Source organism: Chlorella variabilis (genome assembly GCF_000147415.1).
Source record: "Chlorella variabilis unplaced genomic scaffold CHLNCscaffold_28, whole genome shotgun sequence".
Classification (NCBI taxonomy): domain Eukaryota; kingdom Viridiplantae; phylum Chlorophyta; class Trebouxiophyceae; order Chlorellales; family Chlorellaceae; genus Chlorella; species Chlorella variabilis.
This window is the reverse complement of record NW_005435060.1, coordinates 83,666-106,352: the sequence shown is the minus strand read 5'-3', so window position 1 is coordinate 106,352 and position 22,687 is coordinate 83,666. Positions and strand designations below refer to the sequence as shown.

At 68.6% G+C, this 22,687-nt stretch overlaps 11 protein-coding genes across 11 annotated transcripts in view; 7 read left to right on the top strand and 4 right to left on the bottom strand.

Moving 5' to 3' along the window:
• Positions 1 to 161: 161 nt before the first annotated feature.
• Positions 162 to 2,275, top strand: CHLNCDRAFT_140000 (expressed protein; the record flags this gene model as incomplete). Its single annotated transcript, XM_005843648.1, has 5 exons — positions 162 to 659; positions 954 to 1,131; positions 1,385 to 1,485; positions 1,697 to 1,825; positions 2,111 to 2,275. 5 exons carry the CDS (start codon positions 162 to 164, stop codon positions 2,273 to 2,275), a joined length of 1,071 nt encoding a protein of 356 aa, XP_005843710.1.
• A 950-nt stretch (positions 2,276 to 3,225) lies between these two features.
• CHLNCDRAFT_139999 (hypothetical protein) lies at positions 3,226 to 3,937 on the top strand (the record flags this gene model as incomplete). Its single annotated transcript, XM_005843647.1, has 2 exons — positions 3,226 to 3,728; positions 3,916 to 3,937. 2 exons carry the CDS (start codon positions 3,226 to 3,228, stop codon positions 3,935 to 3,937), a joined length of 525 nt encoding a protein of 174 aa, XP_005843709.1.
• A 71-nt stretch (positions 3,938 to 4,008) lies between these two features.
• On the top strand, positions 4,009 to 4,998 carry CHLNCDRAFT_54991 (hypothetical protein; the record flags this gene model as incomplete). Its single annotated transcript, XM_005843646.1, has 3 exons — positions 4,009 to 4,432; positions 4,688 to 4,754; positions 4,890 to 4,998. 3 exons carry the CDS (start codon positions 4,009 to 4,011, stop codon positions 4,996 to 4,998), a joined length of 600 nt encoding a protein of 199 aa, XP_005843708.1.
• Positions 4,999 to 6,178: 1,180 nt separating this feature from the next.
• Positions 6,179 to 6,725, bottom strand: CHLNCDRAFT_139997 (histone H3.2 precursor; the record flags this gene model as incomplete). The annotated part of the gene is made up of 2 exons (XM_005843586.1): positions 6,179 to 6,570; positions 6,683 to 6,725. The coding sequence occupies 2 exons, from the start codon at positions 6,723 to 6,725 to the stop codon at positions 6,179 to 6,181; spliced, it is 435 nt and encodes a 144-aa protein (XP_005843648.1).
• Positions 6,726 to 6,873: 148 nt separating this feature from the next.
• CHLNCDRAFT_27849 (hypothetical protein) lies at positions 6,874 to 7,185 on the top strand (the record flags this gene model as incomplete). The annotated part of the gene is made up of 1 exon (XM_005843645.1): positions 6,874 to 7,185. One exon carries the CDS (start codon positions 6,874 to 6,876, stop codon positions 7,183 to 7,185), a length of 312 nt encoding a protein of 103 aa, XP_005843707.1.
• A 632-nt stretch (positions 7,186 to 7,817) lies between these two features.
• Positions 7,818 to 8,198, bottom strand: CHLNCDRAFT_54989 (hypothetical protein; the record flags this gene model as incomplete). The annotated part of the gene is made up of 1 exon (XM_005843585.1): positions 7,818 to 8,198. The coding sequence occupies one exon, from the start codon at positions 8,196 to 8,198 to the stop codon at positions 7,818 to 7,820; it is 381 nt and encodes a 126-aa protein (XP_005843647.1).
• A 273-nt stretch (positions 8,199 to 8,471) lies between these two features.
• On the top strand, positions 8,472 to 8,837 carry CHLNCDRAFT_27882 (hypothetical protein; the record flags this gene model as incomplete). Its single annotated transcript, XM_005843644.1, has 1 exon — positions 8,472 to 8,837. The coding sequence occupies one exon, from the start codon at positions 8,472 to 8,474 to the stop codon at positions 8,835 to 8,837; it is 366 nt and encodes a 121-aa protein (XP_005843706.1).
• Positions 8,838 to 9,397: 560 nt separating this feature from the next.
• On the bottom strand, positions 9,398 to 11,438 carry CHLNCDRAFT_139993 (hypothetical protein; the record flags this gene model as incomplete). Its single annotated transcript, XM_005843584.1, has 3 exons — positions 9,398 to 9,540; positions 9,785 to 10,211; positions 11,097 to 11,438. The coding sequence occupies 3 exons, from the start codon at positions 11,436 to 11,438 to the stop codon at positions 9,398 to 9,400; spliced, it is 912 nt and encodes a 303-aa protein (XP_005843646.1).
• Positions 11,439 to 12,747: 1,309 nt separating this feature from the next.
• On the top strand, positions 12,748 to 15,563 carry CHLNCDRAFT_139992 (hypothetical protein; the record flags this gene model as incomplete). The annotated part of the gene is made up of 8 exons (XM_005843643.1): positions 12,748 to 12,856; positions 13,695 to 13,801; positions 14,004 to 14,093; positions 14,280 to 14,376; positions 14,566 to 14,654; positions 14,806 to 14,972; positions 15,166 to 15,227; positions 15,433 to 15,563. The coding sequence occupies 8 exons, from the start codon at positions 12,748 to 12,750 to the stop codon at positions 15,561 to 15,563; spliced, it is 852 nt and encodes a 283-aa protein (XP_005843705.1).
• A 481-nt stretch (positions 15,564 to 16,044) lies between these two features.
• On the bottom strand, positions 16,045 to 21,123 carry CHLNCDRAFT_49208 (hypothetical protein; the record flags this gene model as incomplete). Its single annotated transcript, XM_005843583.1, has 14 exons — positions 16,045 to 16,272; positions 16,457 to 16,549; positions 16,827 to 16,888; positions 17,094 to 17,163; positions 17,364 to 17,507; positions 17,666 to 17,718; positions 17,960 to 18,060; positions 18,302 to 18,398; positions 19,506 to 19,563; positions 19,760 to 19,890; positions 20,117 to 20,231; positions 20,413 to 20,580; positions 20,777 to 20,861; positions 21,053 to 21,123. 14 exons carry the CDS (start codon positions 21,121 to 21,123, stop codon positions 16,045 to 16,047), a joined length of 1,476 nt encoding a protein of 491 aa, XP_005843645.1.
• Positions 21,124 to 21,480: 357 nt separating this feature from the next.
• Positions 21,481 to 22,687, top strand: part of CHLNCDRAFT_56382 (hypothetical protein) — a 3,385-nt gene continuing 2,178 nt past the window's right edge. The window contains exons 1-3 of the mRNA XM_005843642.1: positions 21,481 to 21,496; positions 21,757 to 21,862; positions 22,375 to 22,449. Coding sequence (XP_005843704.1) covers positions 21,788 to 21,862; positions 22,375 to 22,449 — 150 coding nt within the window. The 5' untranslated portion in view covers positions 21,481 to 21,496; positions 21,757 to 21,787. The remainder of the gene's footprint in view (positions 21,497 to 21,756; positions 21,863 to 22,374; positions 22,450 to 22,687) is intronic.

Genomic DNA, 22,687 nt, shown 5'->3' with positions numbered 1-22,687 from the left:
TGCCGGCGCCAGGCAGCTTGCCCTGCTGGGCAGCTCGGGCTGCTCCGCGTCTTGGCCATGCTGCGCCTGCTACACCCAGGCGCTGCCTGCTGCCGTGCCCGCCCCTGGCGCTCACCCCGCCACGCGTGTTGCCCCGCACCCGCCCTGCTGTCCGCAGGACGATGCGCCGCATGCTGGGCCTGGCGCCCTCCCCGGCAGACTTGTGGCGGGCACGCAAGCTGCTGGCAGCCAAGGTCGAGGAGGAGGAGGAGGAGAAGAAGCAGGAGCCAGTGAAGAAAGTCAAGGCGCAGGCTGATGATGATGAGGCCGAGGCGAAGGAGGAGGAGGAGCAGCCGGCGAAGAAAGTCAAGGCACAAGCCCAAGAGGCGGAGAAGGAGGAGGAGGAGCAGCCGGCCAGGCAGCAGGAGGATCCCGCTGTCATTGAGGAGGAGGCTGAGGAGGAGGAGGGGAAGGAGGGCAAGCCGCGGGCCGCCACGGCGCCCTGGGCGCGGCGCATGCGCAAGAGCCTGGACCAGCGGCAGCCGTGGGAGCGCGACGCCAAGCCCGAGGGCGTGCCCGTGGCCTCCGCCGACGGCCGCGTGTCGGCGGCGGCGCTGCAGGTCGGGCTGTACCTGCCGCTGCTGCTGCCGCCGTGCTCCTTTGGAGACGACCTCAACTTTGTGGGCGCCTTCATGACCACCAACCAGGCAAGCTGCGGGAGAGGGTGGCGGTGGGAGGGAGGCAGGCTGCGGCAGGGCTGCGGCAGGGCTGGCCCAGGATGCTGGGCAGCGCTCGCCGGCTTGCCGGGGAGGTGCACCCCGGTGCTGCGGCAGAGGAAGTGGGAGTGAAGCAGCTCCGGCCCCAGCAGCTTCACTGCCTAGAGGCCGGCCTTGGCCTCCCTCTTTCGCCCCACGCCGCGCTAAGCCTTCTCTACTAGACCCTGACCCCCCCACGGCCCCCCTTCCACCCCGCAGTGCCTGGGCCAGCGCTGGCTGATTGAGCCTCTGGACGACGGCGCCGGCTCCAGCCTGCCTGCGGACTTGTACGCCCAGCAGCGCCTGGCCCGCCTGACCGCGCGCCCGACGCCGCAGGGCGCCAGCCGCCTCACCGCCTCCTCTGCGGCCGGCGCCTGCGACAGCGGCCTGTCCGGCGGTGCGCTGCGCTGCTGCCGGGGAGGGGTGGGGGACGCTCGCTGGCTGCAGCGCCGGCGGGGCAGGCAGGGCGGCAGGGGGCGGCGGTTGCAGGCCCTGTGCTGCTGGTGCCCGCTCGTCTCCCACCGCCAACCAGCCGCCCACACTCTCTTTACATTACACCCACCCCTGCCTGTCTGTGGCCCCGCCTCCTTTGCACACGCAATACGCAGCCCTCCTCACCCCCTCCCTCCCCCGCACTCCCGCGCCTGCAGCCGGCTCCCCCCAGTGCTGGACGCTGGCATACGACCAATGCATCGACGGCTTTGCCAGCCGCGCGCACCTGCCCCGCCACGTCGTCGCCAACGAGCCCTCGGTGCGCCGCCGCCGCATGCCTGCCGCCGCACACCCGACCTGGCCGCCGCTCGTTGCCTTGCAGGGCCACAGCGTTGCCACGGGCTGCCAGCCTGGCTGTGCTTTCTTCAAAGGTCATCCGGGGGTGGGGTATCAGAGGCACTCATGCTGCAGGCGCTGACACCCCCCTTGCCCCCGCGCCTCTTTCCCCTGCTTCCCTTGGCGGCATGCAGGTGCTGGCCAGCCTCTACCAGTCGACCTTCAGCAGCGGCAGCTTCGGCAACCCGGCAACCCCGCCCGCACAGTACTCCCGCGTGTGCCTGGCAAACACCGCCACCGCCGGCAGCCAGGCCTGCAAAGACGTGAGGCCAGCCGCCAGCCCGCCTGCCTGCCTGCCTGCCTGCCTGCCTGCCTGCCTGCCCACTTGAGCGGCCGGAGGAGGGCAGCAGGCGCCTGCCACCCTACCGCCCACCTCCCAGCCGGTCTGCCGGCACGCCCTGCCTCCTGCATGCCGGGCCGCCGGCCCTGCCCCCTCCGCCTGCCCCCCACCGCCACTTTCCCAACACCCCACCGTCCCTCACACACCACACCGGCGACCTAACATCCTGCCCTCCTCCCCGCCACCCTCCTGCTCACCCTCTCCGCAGGTGGCCCCCAACGATTACCTTATCCAGGTGGTGGGCATCCGCCCCGCCTCCTACGGCCCCTGCGACTTCCAGGCAGGTGCCGTGTACGTGGTGACGGCGGCGGTGGACGTGGGGGGGCGGGTGGAGGCCTATAACACATCCAGCCCCGCGCTGTCCCGCCGGTAGCGGCCCGGCGCCAGCACGGTGCAGCGTGGCGCAGCACGGCACGGCCCAGCGCTGGCTGCCCGCCTGCGCGTGCGCTGCTCCCCTGCTCCCTCCTCTGCCGGGAATGTTTCTTGATTTTGTTGCAGAGCAATCTTCCTACCGCGGCGCTTCGCGTGTGCCAGTGCCTGTGCCGCAAGGCTTGTACACCTCCCACACCCTCTTGCCCAGCTTGTCTTCTCTCCTGCTGAGGCACGCCCAACCAACCATTTTTCCTCTCAAAGGGTCAGCAGGGAATGCTGCGCCGCACACTGTGTTACACACCACCACAGGGAATCGTGCGAGGTGCAGGGCGGGTGCGAGGCAGGTGGCACGCTGCGTCTCGCCGCCATCTCCGCTCTCCGCCCTCCAATAGAGACCAGGGTGAGCAGGCCGCCTGCGGGCTTGGGCAGCGAGGCTCGGAACTGGCGCACGGCGAGCGCGAAGAATGTTAGGGCGGTGGCGCCGGCAGCGGCAGTGCTGTGGCGCAACAGCGTGCCCCCACACCCTCGCCTCGCTTCACCCTGCCGCTGGCGTTGCCATCCTGTGGTGTTGGTTGTCAGGAGGGAACTGTCTTGCAGCTTGTGGGGCCTCCCTTGGCAGACTGCACACAGGCGGCGGCGTCGTGGCGGTGGAAAGCTGAGCCGTGGCAGAACCAGGCACTGGCGCAGCACAGTGCCTCTTCTGCTTTGCCCCTGCACTTAAAAAGCCTTGGACGGGCAAGGCAGAGCCTCAAGCCGCACCTAGGTTCTCGTGACTGCCACAGCTCCTCTGTTCTGGCCTGCTGGCTGCTGCCCCGCTCTCAGCAGGCACCTGGCGCTGCCCTGAAGCACGCACGAGGCAAGCTGGCTGCTGCCGTCACGGTGGGCAGGCGGCCTGCTCCTCAGCCGCCGCTCTTGGACGCTGGTGCTCACCACGGTTGCCTCTTCCTGCAGATGAGCTTGCTGTCGGAAGCGGATTTGGCCGTGCGGCGCAACGACGGGCAACGGCTGCAGGCATCACTCAGCCAGCAGCCCAGCCTACTCACCTATAGGGACAGCGGCGGCTTCACGCTGCTGCACACGGCAGCATTCCTGGGCAGCACAGATTGCCTGCGGATCTTGCTGGCGGCTGGCGCCAGCGTAGAGGCGGCCAGCACTGAGGAGGGGGCCACAGCTCTGTTCGTTGCTGCGCTTCAGGGCCATGAGGACTACGTGCGGGAGCTGCTGGCGGCAGGGGCAAACACTGAGGCGGCTGGCACCAATGGGGCGAGGCCGCTGCATGTTGCCGCCCTGGGAGGCCACCTGGGCTGCCTGCAGCAGCTGCTGGACGCTGGAGCCAACTGCGACGTTGTGGATGATGATGGGACAACGGCAGTATTGATGGCAGCCAGGCAGGGGCATGCATCATGCCTGCAGCAGCTGCTGGCAGCTGGGGCCAACTTTGATGCCGTAGACCGGTATGGGCAGACAGGGCTGCAGATGGCAGCATGGAAGGGGCACGAGGCTTGTGTGCAGGCATTGCTGGCAGCAGGGGCAAACGTTGAGGCACGTTGCGGGGATGGCCACAGGCCCCTGCATGCTGCAGCAGTCTGCGGGCACCCCGCATGCCTCAACCTGCTGATCGCTGCCCATGCCAACCTTCAGGCAGCTGACAGCCACCAGATGACAGCCCTGCACTGGGCAGCAGAAGGCGGCCACCTGCCAGCCATTCGCTGCTTGGTTGCGGCAGGGGCGAACATGGCGCTGCGGGATGAGGAAGGCCTCACCCCTCGCATGCGTGCAATCAAGCATAAGCAGCCGGAAGCAGCACAGCTGCTGCTGGAGCTGGAGCGGCAGCAGGCGGAAAGGCAGCAGCTGAGTGTGCCCAGCAGCAGGGCCCCACAGCTGGAGCAGGCTGAAGCCGCGGTAACTGGCCCAGCCTCCGCAGCTGCTGCCGAGGCTGCAGCCGAGGCTGCGGCCGGCCAGCTGCTGGCAGAGGAGGAGCGCGAGAGGGAGCAGCAGGCGGTCAGGCAGGCGGCCAAGGCCGCCAAGCGGCAGCGACAGAAGGAGCGGCGGCGCCAGCGGGCTGCTGTGCCGGCAGGAGACGCGGGCGGGATTGCCGCAGGCCAGGCTGCGGGGGCAGAGCTGACCCCGCAGCAGGTGGAAGCGGCGGTGGAAGCAGGTGCAGGTACGTCCAGGCCTGCAGCGGCAGCAGCAAGCGCCAGCGCCGCCCCTGTGCAAGCGGAGAGTACACCAGAAGAAGCGGCGGTGGAGGCAGCCAGAGGAATCAGCGCAGCAAAGGAGAGGCCATCAGCACCAGCAGCACCTGTGGCACCTGCAACAAGCGCAGCTTGCACGGCAGAGACACCAACCAAAGCAGAAACTGCACCAGTGGCTGCACCCGCGACAGCAGCGCCCGCTTCCCCCCGCCCAGCAGCGGCACGTGTCAGGGTGTGCGCAGCAGAGGGCTGCGGCAACACGAGCGGCCTGCGTCGCTGCAGCGGGTGAGCTGTGCCCTGGGTTGCAGCGGCAGAGAGGCTGTCAACCCTAGGGCTGCCCTGTGTTGTTCCGCAGGCTGCCTGCCTGCCTGCCAGGAGTCTATGCTTCTGTGCACTGTCCCGCCTGCTTGCTGCCTGCAGGTGCAGGGCTGTGAGGTACTGCAGCGAGGCCTGCTCCCATGCGCACTGGAAAGCACACAAGATAGAGTGCCGGCGCCTGCACACCGCTGCAGCAGCTGCCCAGTCCTGAGCCCCGGCTCACGGCGTTGCGGCGCCCGCCTGCCATCACGGTTGCGCCGCCTGGCCGCCTGCGTGGCGCTTGGAGCCAGCCCGGGCGGCGACCCTTCCCTGCCTTGCTGATGCGTGTGAAGCCCTTTTTTGTTCTGTTTGTTTCCAAGGCGCTGCTCTTCAACACAATAATTCAAAGTGGAAGAGGTCTGGCAGCGCCTGCCGCCAGGCCCACTTCGTCTTTGCCCTGCCGCAGCCACGGCGCAGCAGGCAGGCTGAGCGGTGTGCGAGAGGCTGACGGGTTGCCTGCCCGTGCAGTGTGTGAGAGGCCGAGTCAGCACCGCTGCGCCTTGGGTTGCCTGAAGCTGTGGAAGCGCCACGCCTGCTCACCCCAGCAGCCCGCTTGGTGTCCTGCCACCAGGCTGCCACCAGTGCCAGCACCGAGGCGAAGGCCGAGGTGCAGCGTTGGTGGGTAAGAGCGAAGCAGGCACCCACCCCGCTGCCACCTGCAGCACGATCCACACCGCGCGGGGGAAGGGCAGGCAGGCAGCTCAGCAGGCGCCACCTGCCCACCTGCGCTGCCACACAAAGCTGGACTGCCGCACCGGTTCCACCCTGACCGGTGCGGCTGGGGTGGCTGTGTGCAGCGCCGAGGCGTTGGCTGCCGCTGGCTGGCTGCTGCCGCTGCTGCCTGTGGAAGAATACAGGTGGGAGTGCCAGCGAAGGAGGAAGGAAGAGCGGCGGCAAAGCGGCAACCAGCCTTGGTTTGGGTGCACTTTGTTGCACGCTCCTAGGCGCTTGTGGCGAGGCTGCTGGTGCGTTGCTGGCCAGGCACGGCAGGCTGACAAGGGGCTGGGGAGGGCACAGGTGCAGCAGGAGGGTCCACCATCGCCCTGGCTGTCGAAGGCTGGCCGCAGCTGTATCCTGCAGCTGCACCTGTGTGCACCGCCCTGCCAGCAGCCCCGCCCCAGCAAGCCAAGGGGCAGAGGACCAGCCAGGTGCCACAACCCCACAATCGGTGCTTTGCCCCTCGCCCACCCCCCGCCTCTCTTTGTACTGTGACCCCCCCCAACACGCCCGCCCACACCTCACTGTACACAGCAGCTTGTTTCCCAGTGTCAAAGGGTGGTGTTGAATAACACCAGTTTGCTTTTTTGGTGGTGAAGGGATGAGCCGTCAGCTGGAGAGAGAGCGCCGGGCGCTTAAGCGCGCTCGCCACGGATGCGGCGGGCCAGCTGGATGTCCTTGGGCATGATGGTGACGCGCTTGGCGTGGATGGCACACAGGTTGGTGTCCTCGAACAGGCCCACCAGGTAGGCCTCGGCGGCCTCCTGCAGCGCCAGCACGGCGCTGGACTGGAAGCGCAGGTCGGTCTTGAAGTCCTGGGCAATCTCACGGACCAGGCGCTGGAAGGGCAGCTTGCGGATCAGCAGCTCCGTGGACTTCTGGTACTTGCGGATCTCGCGCAGGGCCACGGTGCCGGGCCTGTAGCGATGGGGCTTCTTCACGCCGCCGGTGGCGGGGGCCGACTTGCGGGCGGCCTTGGTGGCCAGCTGCTTCCGGGGCGCCTTGCCACCGGGGACTTGCGGGCGGTCTGCTTGGTGCGGGCCATGGTGCTGGGGGTGGGGGTGGGAGAGGGGCGGAGGAGTGGTGGCTGTGGGCGGCTGTCGGGGGTGGTTTTGTGCAGGGGAGGCAAAGTGAGGCACCCAGTGGGGGCCACCTGGTGAGGTACGGCCGCTGGTGCACCATCCACAGGCACCGCACCAGCAGGCGGCCAGGGATTAGCACGTCCCGCTGGGTGCCGCCCCGCCCAGCCCGCCTCAAGACCCCTGCCGCCGCCCGCCCACCCACCACTCCCCTCTCCTCCCCCCACACCACCACCACCCACCAAGCAACCATGTCTGGACGCGGCAAGGGCGGCAAGGGCCTCGGCAAGGGCGGCGCCAAGCGCCACCGCAAGGTGCTGCGCGACAACATCCAGGGCATCACCAAGCCTGCCATCCGCCGCCTGGCCCGCCGTGGCGGCGTCAAGCGCATCAGCGGTCTGATCTACGAGGAGACCCGGGGCGTGCTCAAGGTGTTCCTGGAGAACGTGGTGCGCGACGCGGTGACCTACACCGAGCACGCCCGCCGCAAGACTGTCACCGCCTTTGACGTGGTGTACGCCCTCAAGCGCCAGGGCCGCACCCTGTACGGCTTCGGCGCGTAAGCGATCCTGGGTCCCAAGCCTCACAAGCAACCCACACAAACAACAAACTGGTGTTATTCAACACCACCCACCCACACGGAAACAGTCTTGCACGTTGCGATGTTGGGAAGAGGCGGTTGGGGCTGGTGGGTGTGGGGGGCTGGCTACCTTATGCTGCTGATGCCCCTTTGCCTGCTGCTGCCTGGCCTGGCGCCTGCCTCTTGGGTGGACAGCTGTGTGGCAGTGCTGGGTGGGTGTGCCTCTTCCCCTCCCCGAGCCCGGCAGCGAGCAAGGCAGGCCTGCCCGCACAGGCACACACACGAGGGCACCAGCAAGGCCAGAGGGGCAGCCAGCAGGGCGCAGCCAGGCGGGCAGGGGCCAGCTGGCGGTCGGGCGTTCCTCCTTGCTGGCTTTTGGCTGGCTGGTCTGCCTTCTCTTGGCCTGCCTGCCCTCCACCTACCCTGGCTGCCTCGGTGTGCCCTCCAGCACCGACCACCCGCCAAGGCAGCACCGCCCCACCAACACAAAGCAGCGACAGCGCACGCCCAACACAGCAAGGCAGCGAGCGGTTTCCGAGCGAGGTGGTGTTGAATAACACCAATTGGTTTGTTTGTTGTTGTGTAGAAGGTGAGCCAAGAGGCAGCTCAGGCGCTTCAGGCCTCGGTCTTCTTGCCGCTCTTCTTGGGGAGCAGCACGGAGTGGATGTTGGGCAGCACGCCGCCCTCGGCAATGGTCACGCCTGCCAGCAGCTTGCTCAGCTCCTCGTCGTTGCGCACAGCCAGCTGGATGTGGCGGGGGATGATGCGGGTCTTCTTGTTGTCGCGGGCGGCGTTGCCGGCCAGCTCCAGCACCTCGGCCGCCAGGTACTCCAGCACGGCGGCCAGGTACACGGGGGCGCCGGCACCGATGCGCTCGGCGTACCGCCCCTTCTTCAGGTAGCGGGCGATGCGGCCCACGGGGAACTGCAGGCCGGCCTTGGAGCTCTTGCTCACGGCCTTCTTGCCGGAGGTCTTGCCCTTGCCGCGGCCAGACATGGTGGTTGGGTTGAGGGGGTGTCGGGGGTATTGAGAGGGGGGGGAGTGGGTGGCTGGGCGGCGGAGGGCCCGCTTTTGTATGCGGGGAGGCTGGGGAACTGTTGTGCAGGCGCCACTCACCCGGGGCCCACTCCCCTGTGCCAGGTGCCTGTCGCCATGCGTCGGCCCCCGGATTGGAGGGGCCTCCTGGTGCAAACTACATCAGGCCGCCTGCATGCCCTCCCAGCCACCCACTCTCTCCTGTTTCTCACCCCCAACAACCAACCCAGCACCATGGCCCCCCCCGCCAAGAAGCCCGCCCCGGCCAAGAAGGCCGCCAAGGCCCCCAAAGAGGGCAAGAAGGGCAAGAAGACGAAGAAGGGCACTGAGAGCTACAAGCTCTACATCTTCAAGGTGCTCAAGCAGGTGCACCCCGACACCGGCATCTCCTCCAAGTCCATGGCCATCCTCAACTCCTTCATCGCCGACCAGTTTGAGAAGATTGCCACCGCCGCCGCCCAGCTGTCCCGCGTCAACAAGAAGCCCACCCTGACCTCCCGCGAGATCCAGACTGCCGTGCGCCTGGTGCTGCCCGGCGAGCTGGCCAAGCATGCCGTGTCTGAGGGCACCAAGGCCGTGACCAAGTTCACCTCCGCCTAAGCGCAAGGCCGCCCCGCAACCCACACAAACAAACACAACTGGTTATTCAACACCACCACCGCTCACTGGGAATCAATGCACTTGCTTGAGGGGGAAGGGCAGGCAGCCAGTGGAGGGGTGTGTGTTGGCAGCAGCGTGCCTGCTCCCCTTCCCGGGCAGGCAGCGCAAGCGGGGCAGCCCGAGTAAAGGAGGAGGCAGGTGTATGTGGCAGCAGCCCCGTACACAGCTGGGAGTGAGTGGCTGGCCTGAGCGCAGCGCTGCTGCCCTTCTCCACGGTTGACGCTGGGGCTGTGAGCTGGTGGCATGAGAGCGGCAAGGAGGGGAGGTGGCTGCTGTGCGCGAAAGGCTTGCATCGCTGTTGCTGGGTGCTTGCCGTGCGGAAGGGGCATGGCAGCAGCTCTGTTGCCCTCGCTGGCAGCCCGATCCTCTTGCCTGGCCGCAGTGGAATGCTTGGGAGGCGAAGCTGGCTCGCGGGGTGGGTCTTTGCGATCCCTTTGCAATCAGCCAGTGTGATAAAAAAACAAGCAAGCAAGCAGAAGGGGCAGCGCTGCCCTGTCTGTTCACTCCAGCAGCCCCGCCGCGTGCAGCACCAGCACCAGGCTGCGCATGGTCACGCTCGGGAGCAGCACCAGATTCGCCAGCGGCAGGTTGGTCAGCGGGGAGCAGGGTGGCTGGCCCGCCGCTGCCTGGCGTGCCATCCAGGCTGCAGGGCAGGCAGAGAGGAAGGGCAGGGGTGGGCTGGTGGGCTGCCAGCAAACACGCCGCTGGGCACAGGCGTGCGCGATTTTTGACGGCAGCGGAAGAGGGGCCCTCCCATGCTGCCTGCACCCCCAGTTGCTGCAGCAGCTGCGCCAGCTCAGCGCTGTCATCGGCACCGCTGCTGTTTCCAGCCGTTGATGCTGACTCTCCTGCTGGTGCCCCTTCAGCTCCCCTGGTGGAGGTGGCACCAGCGCTTCCAGCGGCTGCCGGCACGTGTGGCTGCGCTGCCGCCGTCTGCGCTCCTCCCTTGTACTTCTTCTTCTTGCTCTGCTTCTTGCCGCTGCCCTGCTGGCTGCCAGTAGCAGCAGCAGGTGTGGCGGGCGTAGCTGGGCAGATGGCGGGGGTGAGCTGCTCTGCCGGCTCTGGTCCGGCCACAGCTGGCGTGGAGGCACCTGCAGCTGCCATTGATGCATCCTCTGCCTGCTCAGAAGCTGGCTCTGCCACCGCAGCCTGGCCTGTGGCAGTCTCATCCGCCTCTCCTGCCGGCATAGCAGCCCACTGGCGCTGCTGTTTTTTCTGGCGCTGCCGCTTGGCGGCCTTGGCTGCCTGCCTGGTTGCCTGCTGCTCCTCCTGGCGCTCCTCCTCTGCCAGCAGCTCGGCGGCGGCAGCCTCAGCCTTGGCAGCAGCCGTGGAGGCTGGGGCAGTCCCTGGGGCTTCAGCCTGCTTCCGGCGTGGGGCCCTGCTGCTGGGCACACCCGGCTGCCGCCTTCCCGCCTGCTGCTGCTCCAGCTCCAGCAGCAGCTGTGCTGCATCTGGCTGCCTCCAATGGATTGCATGCATGCGTGGGGTGAGGCCTTCCTCATGCCGGTGCACCATGCTCGCCCCTGCTGCAACCAGGCAGCAAATGGCTGGCAGGCGGCTGCGTTCTGCTGCCCAGTGCAGGGCTGTCCTCTGGTGGCTGTCGGCTGCCTCAATGTTGGCATGGGCAGCGATCAGCAGGTTGAGGCATGCCGTATACCCTTCTGCCGCTGCGAAATGCAGGGGCCTGTGGCCATTGCGGGAAACCGCCTCAACATTAGCCCCTGCTGCCAGCAATGCCTGCACACATGCCTCGTGTCCGTTGCAAGCTGCCAGCAGCAGCGCTACTTGCCCAAGCCGGCCTGCTGCATTCATGTGTGCGCCAGCTGCCAGCAGGGCGCCGACACAGGTCTGGTGGCCTTCGGCTGCAGCGTGGTGAAGTGGTGTCTGCACATACCGGTATGCTGCATCAACGTCAGCACCTGCAGCCAGCAGGGCTTGCAGGCAGCCCAGGTGGCCTCCCATGGCAGCAGCGTGCAGCGGACTCGCCCCACCGTTGTCAGCTGCTTCAGTGTTTGCCCCCGCTGCCGCCAACGCCTGCACACATGCCTCGTGGCCCTCCCAAGCTGCCAGCAGCAGCGCTGTCTGCCCATCCCGGTCTTCTGCATCAATGCTGGCCCCAGCTGCCAGCAATGCCTGCAGGCATGATGCATGCCCCTCCTTGGCTGCCAGCATTAATGCTGTTCCCCCATCATCATCCACGGCATCGCAGTTGGCTTCAGCGTCCAGCAGCTGCTGCAGGCAGCCCAGGTGGCCTCCGTGGGAGGCAACGTGCAGCGGCCTCGCCCCATTGGTGCCAGCCGCTTCAGTGTTTGCCCCTGCCGCCAGCAGCTCCCGCACGCAGGCCTCATGACCCCCCAGCGCCGCCAGCCAAAGAGCTGTGGCGCCCTCCTCGGTGCTGGCCGCCTCTATGATGGCACCAGCCGCCAGCAAGCTCTGCAGGCACTCTGTGCTGCCCTCGAATGCTGCCCTGTGCAGCAGTGTCAGGCCGTCGCTGGCCCTCTCGCTGAGTAGGCTGGGCTGCTGGCTTAGTGCTGCCTGCATCCGTTGCACGTCATTGCGGCTCACGGCCAAGATTGCTTCCACCAGCAAGGTCATCTGCAGGAAGAGGCAGCCGTGGTCGTGAGCGGCAGCGTCCAAGCGCCGGCTGAGGAGCGGGTCGCCTGCCCACCGCAACGGCACAAGCCAGCTTGCCTCGTGCGTGCTTCAGGCAAGGGCCAGGTGCCTGCTGAGAGCGGGGCAGCAGCCAGCAGCAGAGAGCAGAGGAGCTGGTGCAGCCACGAGAACCTAGGTGCGGCTGGAGGCTCTGCCTGGCTCGTCCAAGGCTTTGAGTTGTGCAAAGGCAGAGCAGAAGAGCCGCTGTGCTCAGCTGCATTGCTTCTGCCTAAGTTTCAAACGAGTCTTTCCACCGCCACGTCGCCGCTGCCGCTGTGTGCTATGCAACGGCTGTTTTCAAACTTTCAGGCCAGGGCCGCTGTCGGCCGCCAAGTCATTCAGCAGTGATTGCATTTTCAATGTTGACGGTCGGCATTGAGACGAGCAGCAGCCGTTCCCTCACGCGCCGCCCCTGCTGGCTTGCACCTCCCTAGGGAGCCAGCCCGGCTGCAGGGCAGGCAGAGGGAAGGCTTGTAGGGCTGCCATCAGACAGGAGGGAACTCTCTGCAAGGTTGCTCAGCCCGTGTATTCCGCGCCACCCTCGACTGGTGGTGTGCGGTTGACGCGGTGGAAGCGCCCCGCACGCAGCAGTCGAGCTCTTCCGCCGCTTGGGGGCAGCGTTGCTGGCCTAACCAGTCCCAGGGCTGGAATGGATGCTGCTTCTCAGGCCATCCCTCAGCCACAAGGCACAGCATGGATATCTCCACCTCCTAGTAGCGGCCGCGTTAGGGGCCCGTCGGCGGCCGCCTTGATGCGGCGCCAAGAGGGGTTTCCTGGTGCCAGCGGCGTGGCGCCTCCAAAGTTGGGCAGACACTTGCCCATGAGACCCGCGTGGGGCATTAAACCCAAGCAATTGAGCGGGCCCTAGGCGGCGAGCCACGCTTCCAGCCACCTCGCGAAGTGCTGACCACAGCCGCGCTGGGAGGCCAAATTTTCGTGAGTTAATTGCAAACAATAGTTGCAGCAACAAGTTGACAGCCCAAGGCCTGAACTCTGCGTGGCGGCTGGTCGTCCCCCCCGTCCTCGCAACTGTGCTGCCCGGGCCCCGGTTCCGCGCCCAGGATCACCTGCAGGGCGTGGCGGTGCCAGGGTGAGCAGCTGACCGCCGCCGCCCCGCGGGATGCAAGGTCGGAGGGGCGCCCCAGCCTCTTCCAGGTCTCGCTTCGCCGCTCCCTGCTGCTGCTGTGCAGGCTGGCACATGAACACAGCAACGCGGCTGCTGCTGGCGGCGTTAGTGGCGGCTGGGGTAGTGTCGGTGGCGGCCCGCAGGTGTGTGGCGGTGCCGGCCGCTGGCGCCGTGTTTGCTGGTGCTGCCTGCCACAACTGGCGGCTGCATTGCCGGCGTGGTTTGTCCCCCTGCATGCTGTGCTGTTGTCTGCAAGCACACCGCATCCAGCGGCGTGGCAGCCAGGCCGCAGCAACGGCGCAGCGCTCTCTGGCTGCAGCGGCTGTATGCGCAGCTGTAGCCATGGTGCATTGTGTGCGCCTGCGGTTGCCCCTGCTGCCGCTGAGCGCGCCGCCGCCGCCGCCACTGCAATGCCGCATGTGCAGCCGGGAGCTGCTTGGAGACGATGAGGTGACGGCATCGGTGGCAGGCGGCAACGATGCCCTCTTGAACAGGTAGGAGACCTCGAGCGCCCCGCTGCCTGCCTGCCGGCAGAGGCACCTTGGGTGCCACACGCCCAGCGCGCATGCTCCATGCGATCCCACGTGTGGGTCCTGGACCATGCGTGGGTGCACACGGGCAGCCCACCACCTCCATGCCCTGCACACACGTGCACCACCTGGGGCTGCTGCCGCTGGCATAGAGCGTGAGAAGGCGGCTGACCCGCACCACACCCGCGCGCGCGCGCGTGTGTATGTTGTGAGCAGGTTTCGATGGATGACGTCCCTGCGGTACAGCACCGGACCAACAAAAGGAGGTGTGTGCGCGTGGGCATGGTTCCTTGCTTGAGTGGGCATGCGCAGGCCGCAGCAGGGAAGCAAGGGGCGGCGAGGGGCGCCCTGGCGCTGCCACGCCCCAGCCCTTCCCGTGGCAGCCATCCGCGCCGCTCCTCCTGCCAGCCGGCCGGAGCGTGAGTCCCTCGCCGCCCGGCGCCGCCGCCGCGGGCTGACGCCTGCCTCCTGGCCGCCGCCCGCCTGCAGACCCTATCTGCGGCGGCGTGCTCATCGCCTCCAACGTGCTGCTCACCTCAGCCAGCTGCACCGTGCCCGGCTGGGGCATCCCCAAGCAGGCCACCCTGTTCCCGTGGGTGCGTGCAGCAGCAAGCAGTAGTGGCGTGCAGCGCAGCCGTGGCTCATGGGCCAGGCTGGCGGCTCGGGGGAGCGCCACACAAGGCTGGGGCTGAGGATCCGGAGCCCGGGCCGGGGTGCCTGCCTGCCTGCCTGGCAGCCCGGCAGCCCCGGCGCTCACTCGCGGGCCTCGCCTGTGCGTGCCCCGCCTGCACCCCGCAGCTGCGCATCGGCGTGTATCCGCGGTACGGCGGCGAGTACGAGATCCGCTTTGTTACCGCCACACTGATCCACTCGGCCTGGGACCGTCGGGTGGGTGCGGGCTGGGTGCCTGCGGGCATGGGGAGTGCAGCGTGGCACGTGGGGCGCCCAGGGCTGAAGCCGGGCTCGCAGCCTGGCAGAGCCGTGCGCTGCGCGGGACCTCACAGGCTCCCTGCTTGCCCTGCCTGCTCGCCCGGCTTCTCACGCCGCCGCTCGCGTGGCGGTCGCGTGCCGCAGGCGAACCCGGCGCTCAACGACATTGCGCTGATGCGGCTGGGCGGCGGCAAGATCCCCAGCGTGCCCTCCCTCATGACCCCCATCCGCCTGCCCGGACGTGAGTGGAGCGCGCTGCCAGTTGGTCCACGCCTCGCTGGCCAGCCCTGCACAGCCAGCGCAGCAGGAGCACAGAGTGTTGCACACAGGGCTGCACAGCTTTGTGTTTTTGGTGCGGCGGGGCGTGCCGTGGCGGCCTGCGCGACCGCCGACGCGTCCCCCGCGCGGCGCCGCCTGCCTCTGCCTGCAGAGAAGCGCAAGTTTGCTGCCGGCACACAGATGGAGGTGCTGGGCTGGGGCAACTGGGGCCGCCCCAATGTCCCCAAGTGGCTGCAGTCGGTGCGTCCCGCTGCTCCCCCTCCTCTCCCTCCTCTCCTCCCTGCCCTGCCCGCCCCGCTCGTGCCGCCCGCCGCCGCCTGGCTGCACCCGTCACAGCCTGGGCTGCGGGGTCCAACGCCCGTGCCGCCGCCTGCCTGCCTGCGCCGTGCAGGCGGAGGTGCCGCTGCAGTCGCCTGAGGTGTGCGCCCGCGAGTTCCCCGGCTACGGCAAGGTGTGGGCCACAGGCAAGAACATGTGCGCCGGCACCAAGGGCAAGCCGCAGGGCATCTGCAGCGGCGACTACGGCGGCCCGCTCTTCATCCCCGGCAAGAACGTCAAGTGAGCCAAGGGGAAAACACTCGCGCGGTATCTCGGGTTGTTGCCTTGTCGGCGGCGCGTGCAGTGCAGCGGCGGGCTGCCGGGCCGGCTCCAGGACGCGCCGCCGCCGCCGCCGCTGCTGCTGTGCTCCCTCCCGAGTGCGGCTCCGACCGCTGGCCGCCATCCGGCATTTTTTCCCGCCCTCTGCCCGCAGGCACGACCTGCTCGTCGGCATCGGCGCGTACCGGGCCGGAGGCTGCGGCCGCGGCGGCCTGAGTGAGCCTCGCCTGCCGGCCAGCCCTTTGGCCTGCTGCCTCAACCGCCGCCCTGGGCTCGCCCGCTGCGTCCTCTGCGGCTGGCGCCTCGCCCCGCGCACGCTGCCTGCCTCGCCTGCCGCATGTCGCCCTCTCCCTCTGGCCACCGACCATGCACCCCGCGCTTCACTCCCTCCCTCCTCTCCCTCTCCTTTCTTCCCCTGCAGGCGGCTTCACCAGCGTGGCCAAGTACCGGAGCTGGATCGACCTGGGCGTGGACATCCTCAAGGGCAAGGCCAATGCCACCAGCTTGTACCGCTCTTTCTACCTGATCCCCGAGCCGGAGCCCCTCCTGTAGAGGCGGCGAGGCCGTGACACCCTGTGCAGAATTGGAGCCTGGGTTCAGCATGCCAGAAACTCGCCAGGCCGGAAGCTTTTGCGGGGCAGCCCGGCGCCGGCTGCATCAAGCGGCCTGCGCCAGGACCGCCTCTCGCTCCTCCTTCCGCTCCCCTCTTTCTCCTCCTCCTCCGTTGCACCCTCTCTCCCTCTATCCCGCATCTAACCGCGCAGTGCCACCTGTTAGCGCCAACACAGACAATTCCACAAGACAAGAGTAATGCGTTTGCACCAAATCGACTGTCAGGGTGGAGGCAGCAGGAGGGGTAAGGGGAGCGGTCGGTGTCGTGGTGGGTCAGAAAGTTTGCGGGGAGGCAGGGAGAGCACAGCGAGCAGAGGGGGACAGCGGAGCAGCAAGCAAACAGCGAGGCAAGAGCGAGACGGGTTGGGGAGGCAACAGCCCAGGCGGACAACAGGTCGCCAGGCAGAGGAGGAGGCACGGGTCACCAGGCGTCAAAGTTTCCAAAGCCGCCGCCGCCCGTCTTGGCCTTCTTGGCCGCCTGCCCCCCCGGCGCTGCCGCTGGCACGGCCTTTGGTGCAGCAGCAGCAGCCCCAGGGATGGCGGAGAGGTAACGCCCCACGCCGCCACCGCCCTCGCCCGCAGCCGCCGGGTTGGACCACCACCGCCCAAACTCGTCATCCGCAGCAAAGCCCTGCTCCTCCTTCTCGGCCTGCAGGTGCCCAGCAATGGCAGGCAGAACGGCTGTGTGATTGCACGTGCCACGAGGAAGCAGGGGCAGGAAGAGGGGCTCGGCACGGCCTTGTTTGTTGCCCCAGGCCGGGGGCTCCCGCTGTCACCACCACCGCTACGACACACACCTCGCCACCGCCTGCCCGCGCTGCCGGGGACCCCACCTGCTTGCGCTTGGCTACCTCCGCCTTCTCCTCCTCCTCCAGCAGCTCCTTGTAGGGGTTCACAAACACGGTGGCGCCGGTGATGCGAATGTCCTGCAGAGGCGGGGCAGGGCAAGCTGGCAGATGAGTGCAGGCAGGCAGGCAAGCAGGGCAAGCAGGGCAAGCAGGCGGGCAGGAGGGTGCAGAGGCAAGGCAGGCTGCGGCGAGTGCGCAGGCACGGCGGCCAGAGGCAAGCAGAGCGAGGGGCTGAGCAGGGCGGGAGACGCAGAGCAGCCCTGCCACCCCATACGCCACACGCACGCGCCACACACACGCCACCACGCATGAGCTGCTCGTGCAGGCGCCTGCTGTGTCCGCTGGCGGGCCCGACCTGCTGAGGCCGGTCCTCGTCGTCGGTGGGCACCTTCTCCATGGCCGTCAGCACATCGAATCCTGCGGTACCGGTACCGGCAAAAATGCCAGCATCAGCACCAGCGGCAGCAGCAGCAGCAGCAGAACCAGCCTACGGCAGCCCGAGGTTGCGCCCCGCGGCGCTGCAACCAGCGGCCCCCCTGGTCGCGGCAAGCAGCCGGGGATATGGCCGGCGGCACAGCCTGGGCGGAGGGCGGTGGGCAACGAGCGGGGCAGGCGAGCGCACCTCCCACCACCCGCCCAAACACGGTGTGCTTGTAATCAAGGTGGTGGGCTGACTTGTACAGCAGGAAGAACTGCGGTACAGGGTGTGGGGCAGGGTGTGGGGTGGCAGCACATACGTGTGGGGATGCGTGTTGTGCGGCTGGTGGCGTGTGCATGTGGTTGGCGGGGAGCCCGGGTGCGGCGGGTGGGAAGAGCCGCCCCGCGGCGCCCTGCGGCCCCGCCTGCCGCGGGCCGCAGCACGTGCGAGCACGCCAGCAGCGGGCGGGCGCACCTGGGAGCCGTTTGAGTTCTTTCCAGAGTTGGCCATTGACAAAATGCCGCGCCCGCTGTGCAGCAGGCGGGAGTCTAACTCGTCCTCAAACTTGGCGCCCCACACGCTCTCCCCGCCACGCCCAGTGCCCGTGGGGTCCCCTCCCTGCGCAGCAGCAGCGCCCGGCAGCAGCAGTGGTGAGGAGAGCGGCGGCAGCGGCTCACGGGCAGGCAGGCAGGCAGGCGGGGCGGGGAGGGCCAGGGAGGTGGGGCGTGGGCGGGCAGGCTGCGCCGGGCTAGCGCCTAGGTGCTGCACCTGCCCACCTGGATCATGAAGTTTTTGATGCTGCGGTGGAAGGAGGTGTTGTTGTAGTATCCTGCGGTACCAAGAGCGGGACATGCAGTACCAGGTCGGCCAGACGAGGAGGGCAAGGTTGTGCCGGCATGTCTTCCGGGCTGCGCCTGCGGGCGCAGCACGTGCACACGGCACCAGCAGCCGCGCCGCCCCTCCCACCCCCTCCATCTCCGCGCCGTGTTCACACCAGCAGCGCCCTCCGCTGCCGGTCCCGCTCTGTGCGTCAAGCCAAGTCAAGTCAAGCCAAGGGTGCAGCCCCTCACCACTCTCCGCCAGCGCCATGAAATTCTCGCAGGTGCGGGGGCAGATGTCGCAGTGCAGCTCCAGGTTGAGGTCGCCCAGGGTCGTGTGCAGGCGCACGTAGCTGCACGGGCACAAGAGCGGCGGGTGGCGTGGGTGCCGGTGGAGGGAGGAGGGGGGTGGCGTTGCTGCAAGTGCTGGTGGCGGTGGCTGGATGCTGGTGGTGGTGGTACCGGAGGTTTCCTTGCCGCTGCCGCTCCTGCCGCTGCTGCTGCGTACTGCGTGCCGCCGTCCGTGCGAACAGGAGGCCGCTCGCAACGACGGCCCTGCCCTGCCCAATGCACACACGCTGCCGCCGCCCTCACCCCTTGGTGGTGGGCTTGAGCTGGATCAGCCTCACGGTGCGTTCGTTCTTGGTGGCGGGGGCCATGGTGGTGGAGGTGAAGGCGCGGGAGGCGGCGCCTGCGGCACGCGTGCGGCGCGGTGCGGCACGGTGCGGCACGGTGCGGCACGGTGCGGCACGGTGCGGCACGGTGCGGCACGGTCAACGAGCAGCAGTACTAGCAGCACAGGCAGTACTGTGCTGCACACAGTATAGGCAGAAGCAGGCGGGCAGGCAGGCAGCCTCCCCCGCGTGCACCGCACCCGTGGTGTGGAAAGCCTCCTCGGTCTTCTGGCTGTAGGGCGCGGGCACCTTGCGCCCCGCCGACAAGTCCTCCTGCAGGCAGTACACGCAGGCGGGGTGGATGGATGGATGGAGGGAGAGAAGGCGGGGCGGGAGGAAGCGAGGCAGGTGGAAACGAGGCTGCCGAGCTGCCGGCCAGCCCATGCCAGGGGCTGGGTGTAGGCCTAGCTCAAGCTAGCCTCCGTGCCCCAAGCCTGCCTGCCCCTGGCTCCCACCTTCTTCTGCGCAGAGGGCCCTCCGGGCGCGGTACCGGGCGCCCCGGGCTCGTCTGTGTTCCAGGTGGCGGCGCCTGGCCGGAAGCTGCGCGGCAGGTGGCGGCAGGGACACACGTGTGGCGAGGCGAGAACAGACATGCGTAAGGCGAGGGCCGGGAGGAGTGGGCAGCCCTGCAGCCCCAACCCCAAGGCAGGAGCAGCTCAGGCAGCGCTGTCGGCAGCGCCGGGCCTGGCAGCGGCGGCAGGCCCTCACTTGGCGCTGACGTCCTGCCGCGGCGCCGACCGCAGGCGAGGGTCGCTGCCCCCTGCCGCTGCCGCTGCCGCCGCCGCCGCTGCCGCCGCCGCTGCCGCCTTGTCGCCGTCTTTCCCGCTGCCCTTGGCCGCCGCGGCCGCCGCGGCCTTCGCCTCTGCCAGCACGCGTTCCGCCTGCGCCTTCTTGCCGCCGCCGCCCGCCGCAAACGCCGCCGCGGCTTCCTGGCTGTTCAGTGCTGCACGGCGGCGGGGCGGCAAGGGGCAAGGGCGCGGTAGGGCGGGCTGCTGCTGCTGCTGTGGCAGCAAGCCGGGCATGCATAAAGCTTCCCAGCCACACGCATCTTCTGAGCAGCACGTCGCCCGCTGCCGCTGCTGAACCCCGCCCCGCTGGTGCCACCTCAGCCCAGCTTTCCTCACCGTCCAGCACACGCTTGGTGTCCTCTGTGGCCCCCTTGATGTAAAACATGGGGTCCTCCTGCGGTACAGGGGGGTGGGCACAGGCGGTACAGGTGGTACATCAAAGCGTACCGTACATGTACTGTGTCGATGCGCCTCTCCACCACGACCATGCTCCCACACGCCACCACCGCCACACACAAACCTGCACACACACACGCCACAAAAACTAGCAAACGCCCTCCTCCCCGCGCGCCCCCGCCCCCGCGCCCCACCTCCTCCGCCGCCCGCGCCTCCTCATCCACCACCAGCTCCCGCTTGACGTGGTCAAACTCCGCCAGGTTCCTGCCGCTCAGGTTCAGCGGGTCCTGCAGGTGGATGAGGTCCTTCCGGGTGAAGGGCTCGTCTGCAGGGGGGGGCAGGGCGGGCGCAGGCAGGGGAGGGTGGGCCAGAGGGTGGGCTGGGGTGGGAGTGACGGTGGTGGAGTGTGGGCACGGGGCAGGCATGCAGCGGCCCCACTCTCTCCCCACAGGACAGTACAGGCCAGCCCCGCTGGCCCGAGGCCGCCGCCAGCCCAGCCACTCAGAAGGGAGGACAGAAGGGCACGGCCGCCATGCCCAGCCCAGCCGCACCCGTGAGCAGGTCCCGCATGTTCTTGGGCTTGAGGCACAGCTCCTCCACTGCCTCCCAGCAGTACACATTGCCGGTGGGGCGTACCGCCACGATGTGCGTGTGCTCCGTGAACACCTGCGGGTCGCGAGCAGGGAGCGTGGAGCGCGCAGAGTGGCGCGGTCAATATGTTAGCAGCAGGGGTTGGTGGCTTAAGTTCGGATCGGCCCAAGATCCCTGCCGCTGCTGCCTCCCCAGAACACGTGCTTATGGGCACACACCTATGCACACACGCGCGCGCACACAGTGGGCGGCGCACCTTGCCGAGCACGGGGCACGCATACTCTCCGTCGGTGTTGCGGTGGAAAGTGAGGCGCACCAAGTCCTTGAGCTCCAGCGGCTGCCCCGTCACCGGGTGCTTCTTGAACTTCTGGATGTACGGTACCGCATTCACGATGTCCATGCAGGTACCGTCGGCGGTACAGACCTGCGGCACGGTGCACACACCGCGTGTGTGTAGTTGGAGCAGCTGAGAGCAAGCGCGGCGCGGCAGGTGTGGCGTTGGCAGGGCCCGGCGGCGGCGTGTGGGGTGCAGTAGGCAGGGCTGCGGTAGGCCTCCTCAGCAGCCAGGGACCAGCATCCTCCAGCCAATCCCTGCAACACCAGCAGCCCCCGGCCCTCACCGCATCCTCAAACGGCTGGAAGGAGATGGCGCAGTGTGTGTAGGGCAGGCGCTTGAAGGACGGGCCGCCGCGCCCGCCCTTGAAACTGCGGGGCGGCAGAGGAGCGGGGTGGGAGCGTGGGACAGGGACCGCAGGCGTGCGGTGGCGGGCTGGCGGGTGGGTAGGCTGGGAGGGCCCGCAGCCGGGTGCGGTGGCAGGCAAGCAGACGGGCAGCGCTTGGTGCCGGTGCCAGCGGCGCGCAGGGAGCGCGTAGGGAGGCAAGCAGGAGGCACCCACCCGCCATGCTCCTCGCGCCACTCTGTGGCTGTCAAGTAGGCCCGGTCCTTCTGCGCCCGCTTCTTGCCCATCGCGGCAGCTCAACCTGGGCTGACCGGCGGTGCCAGAGGCAGCGGCGGCGGCGGCAGCAGGGACCGGGTGGCGCCAGACCGCTGCGGCGCCGGCTAGGATGGACCACTGACCTCCTCTGGCTCTGCCCAGGGGCCTGCCCAGCCCAGCCGAGGGCGACGGGCGATCAGACAATCGCAGAGCCTCTGGAATTTGGCTGGGGACCCGTGGAATACACCAGGTGTGCTTCCAGTTGAATACGAGACGCGGAAATGGCAGCGGCGCAGTCCCCAGGCGCCAGTCAGGCAGCGCGCGGGGCACTGCTCGTCCCAGGGCCCACATGAAAGTGGTCGCAGGGCCTGCCTCTCCCTCTTTTCTGGTGCTCGTGACGGGAAGGTGAGCCTCCTGCCGCAGGCCCAGGCAGCATCGGGGCCCAGCAGCTCGCATGACACGGGCGGCAGCGGGCTGGGGGCGGCGGCATGGTCCAGGCGGCCTGGATTGGGGCGCACTGTACTGTGGACATCCCAATGGCATCGCCAGCCCGCCAGCCCCGCATGGGCATGGCCCGGCGCTCTCAGCAGGGAGCCAGGGGCTGGCTGCCGCCCTTGTGCTGATATTCGTGGCCCCCTGCCCTCGCTGCCGTATCCCCGCTGCAGCCTGTCCCAGCCTTGCGACCCGTGAGCCACCATGTTCACGGCTCGCAAGAAGATCGCCAAGGAGGCGGGCGCGGAGCCCACTGAGCTGGAGGAGCAGGTGGCCCAGGTGCGATGAGCGCCCGCACCGCCCGCATGCAGGCTCAGGCAGCGCAGGCGGGCGCGGCGCATGTCTGGCGGCGGCGGCGGGAGGCTGGACTGGAACAGCGGCAACAGCAGCTCGGGCTACGTGAATTCATGAAATGGGCAGCAGCGAGGCGCTGGCGGAAGCAGAGGAGCTGGGGTGCTGGTGCTGCAGCTTAGGTGGCCACCAACAGCTTGGCTGGCTTGCGTTGCGCCAGCGGCTGGACCTGGCAGCCCCGCCAGCCGCGCAGCAGCTGTCGACAAGCAGCCCGGCGCGCCGCAGCCCTCCCAGCCCAGCAGCTCCGCAGCCAGGCGCCTCCTCGCAGCGCTGACGGCAGCCGCAGCCAGCTGCGGCCCCCTGAATCCATGCTCGCCCGGAGGCTGGCCCGGCGGGCTGGCCACCAGCCCACATGCCGCAGCCGATTGTTTGACCCCTCCCTGCTTTTTTGCCTTCCTCACGTCTTCCTTGCTCACGTCGATTGCGTCGATTGCTTGCAGGCCCTGTTCGACCTGGAGGCCACCAACGCGGAGCTGAAGAGCGACCTGCGGGATCTGTGGATCGCCGGCGCGCTGGTGCGCTCTCCTGTTGTGTTGTCTGGCGGGGCTGGCGGCAGGGCGGGGGGCAAGGCCCCTCGCTGGCGGCTGCAGCTGCTGGGGGCCAGCGGAGCACGGCCCCGCCGGATGGCAGCAGGGGCCGGTGCTGGTGCGGTGTTTTGCGCTGCGCTGCCCGCCGCCAGCTGGGGGCGGGGAGCGTGGCTGGACCCCGGCCCCTGCTCCTCTGCCGCCTGCCTCGCCCCCTCACCCGCCGCCT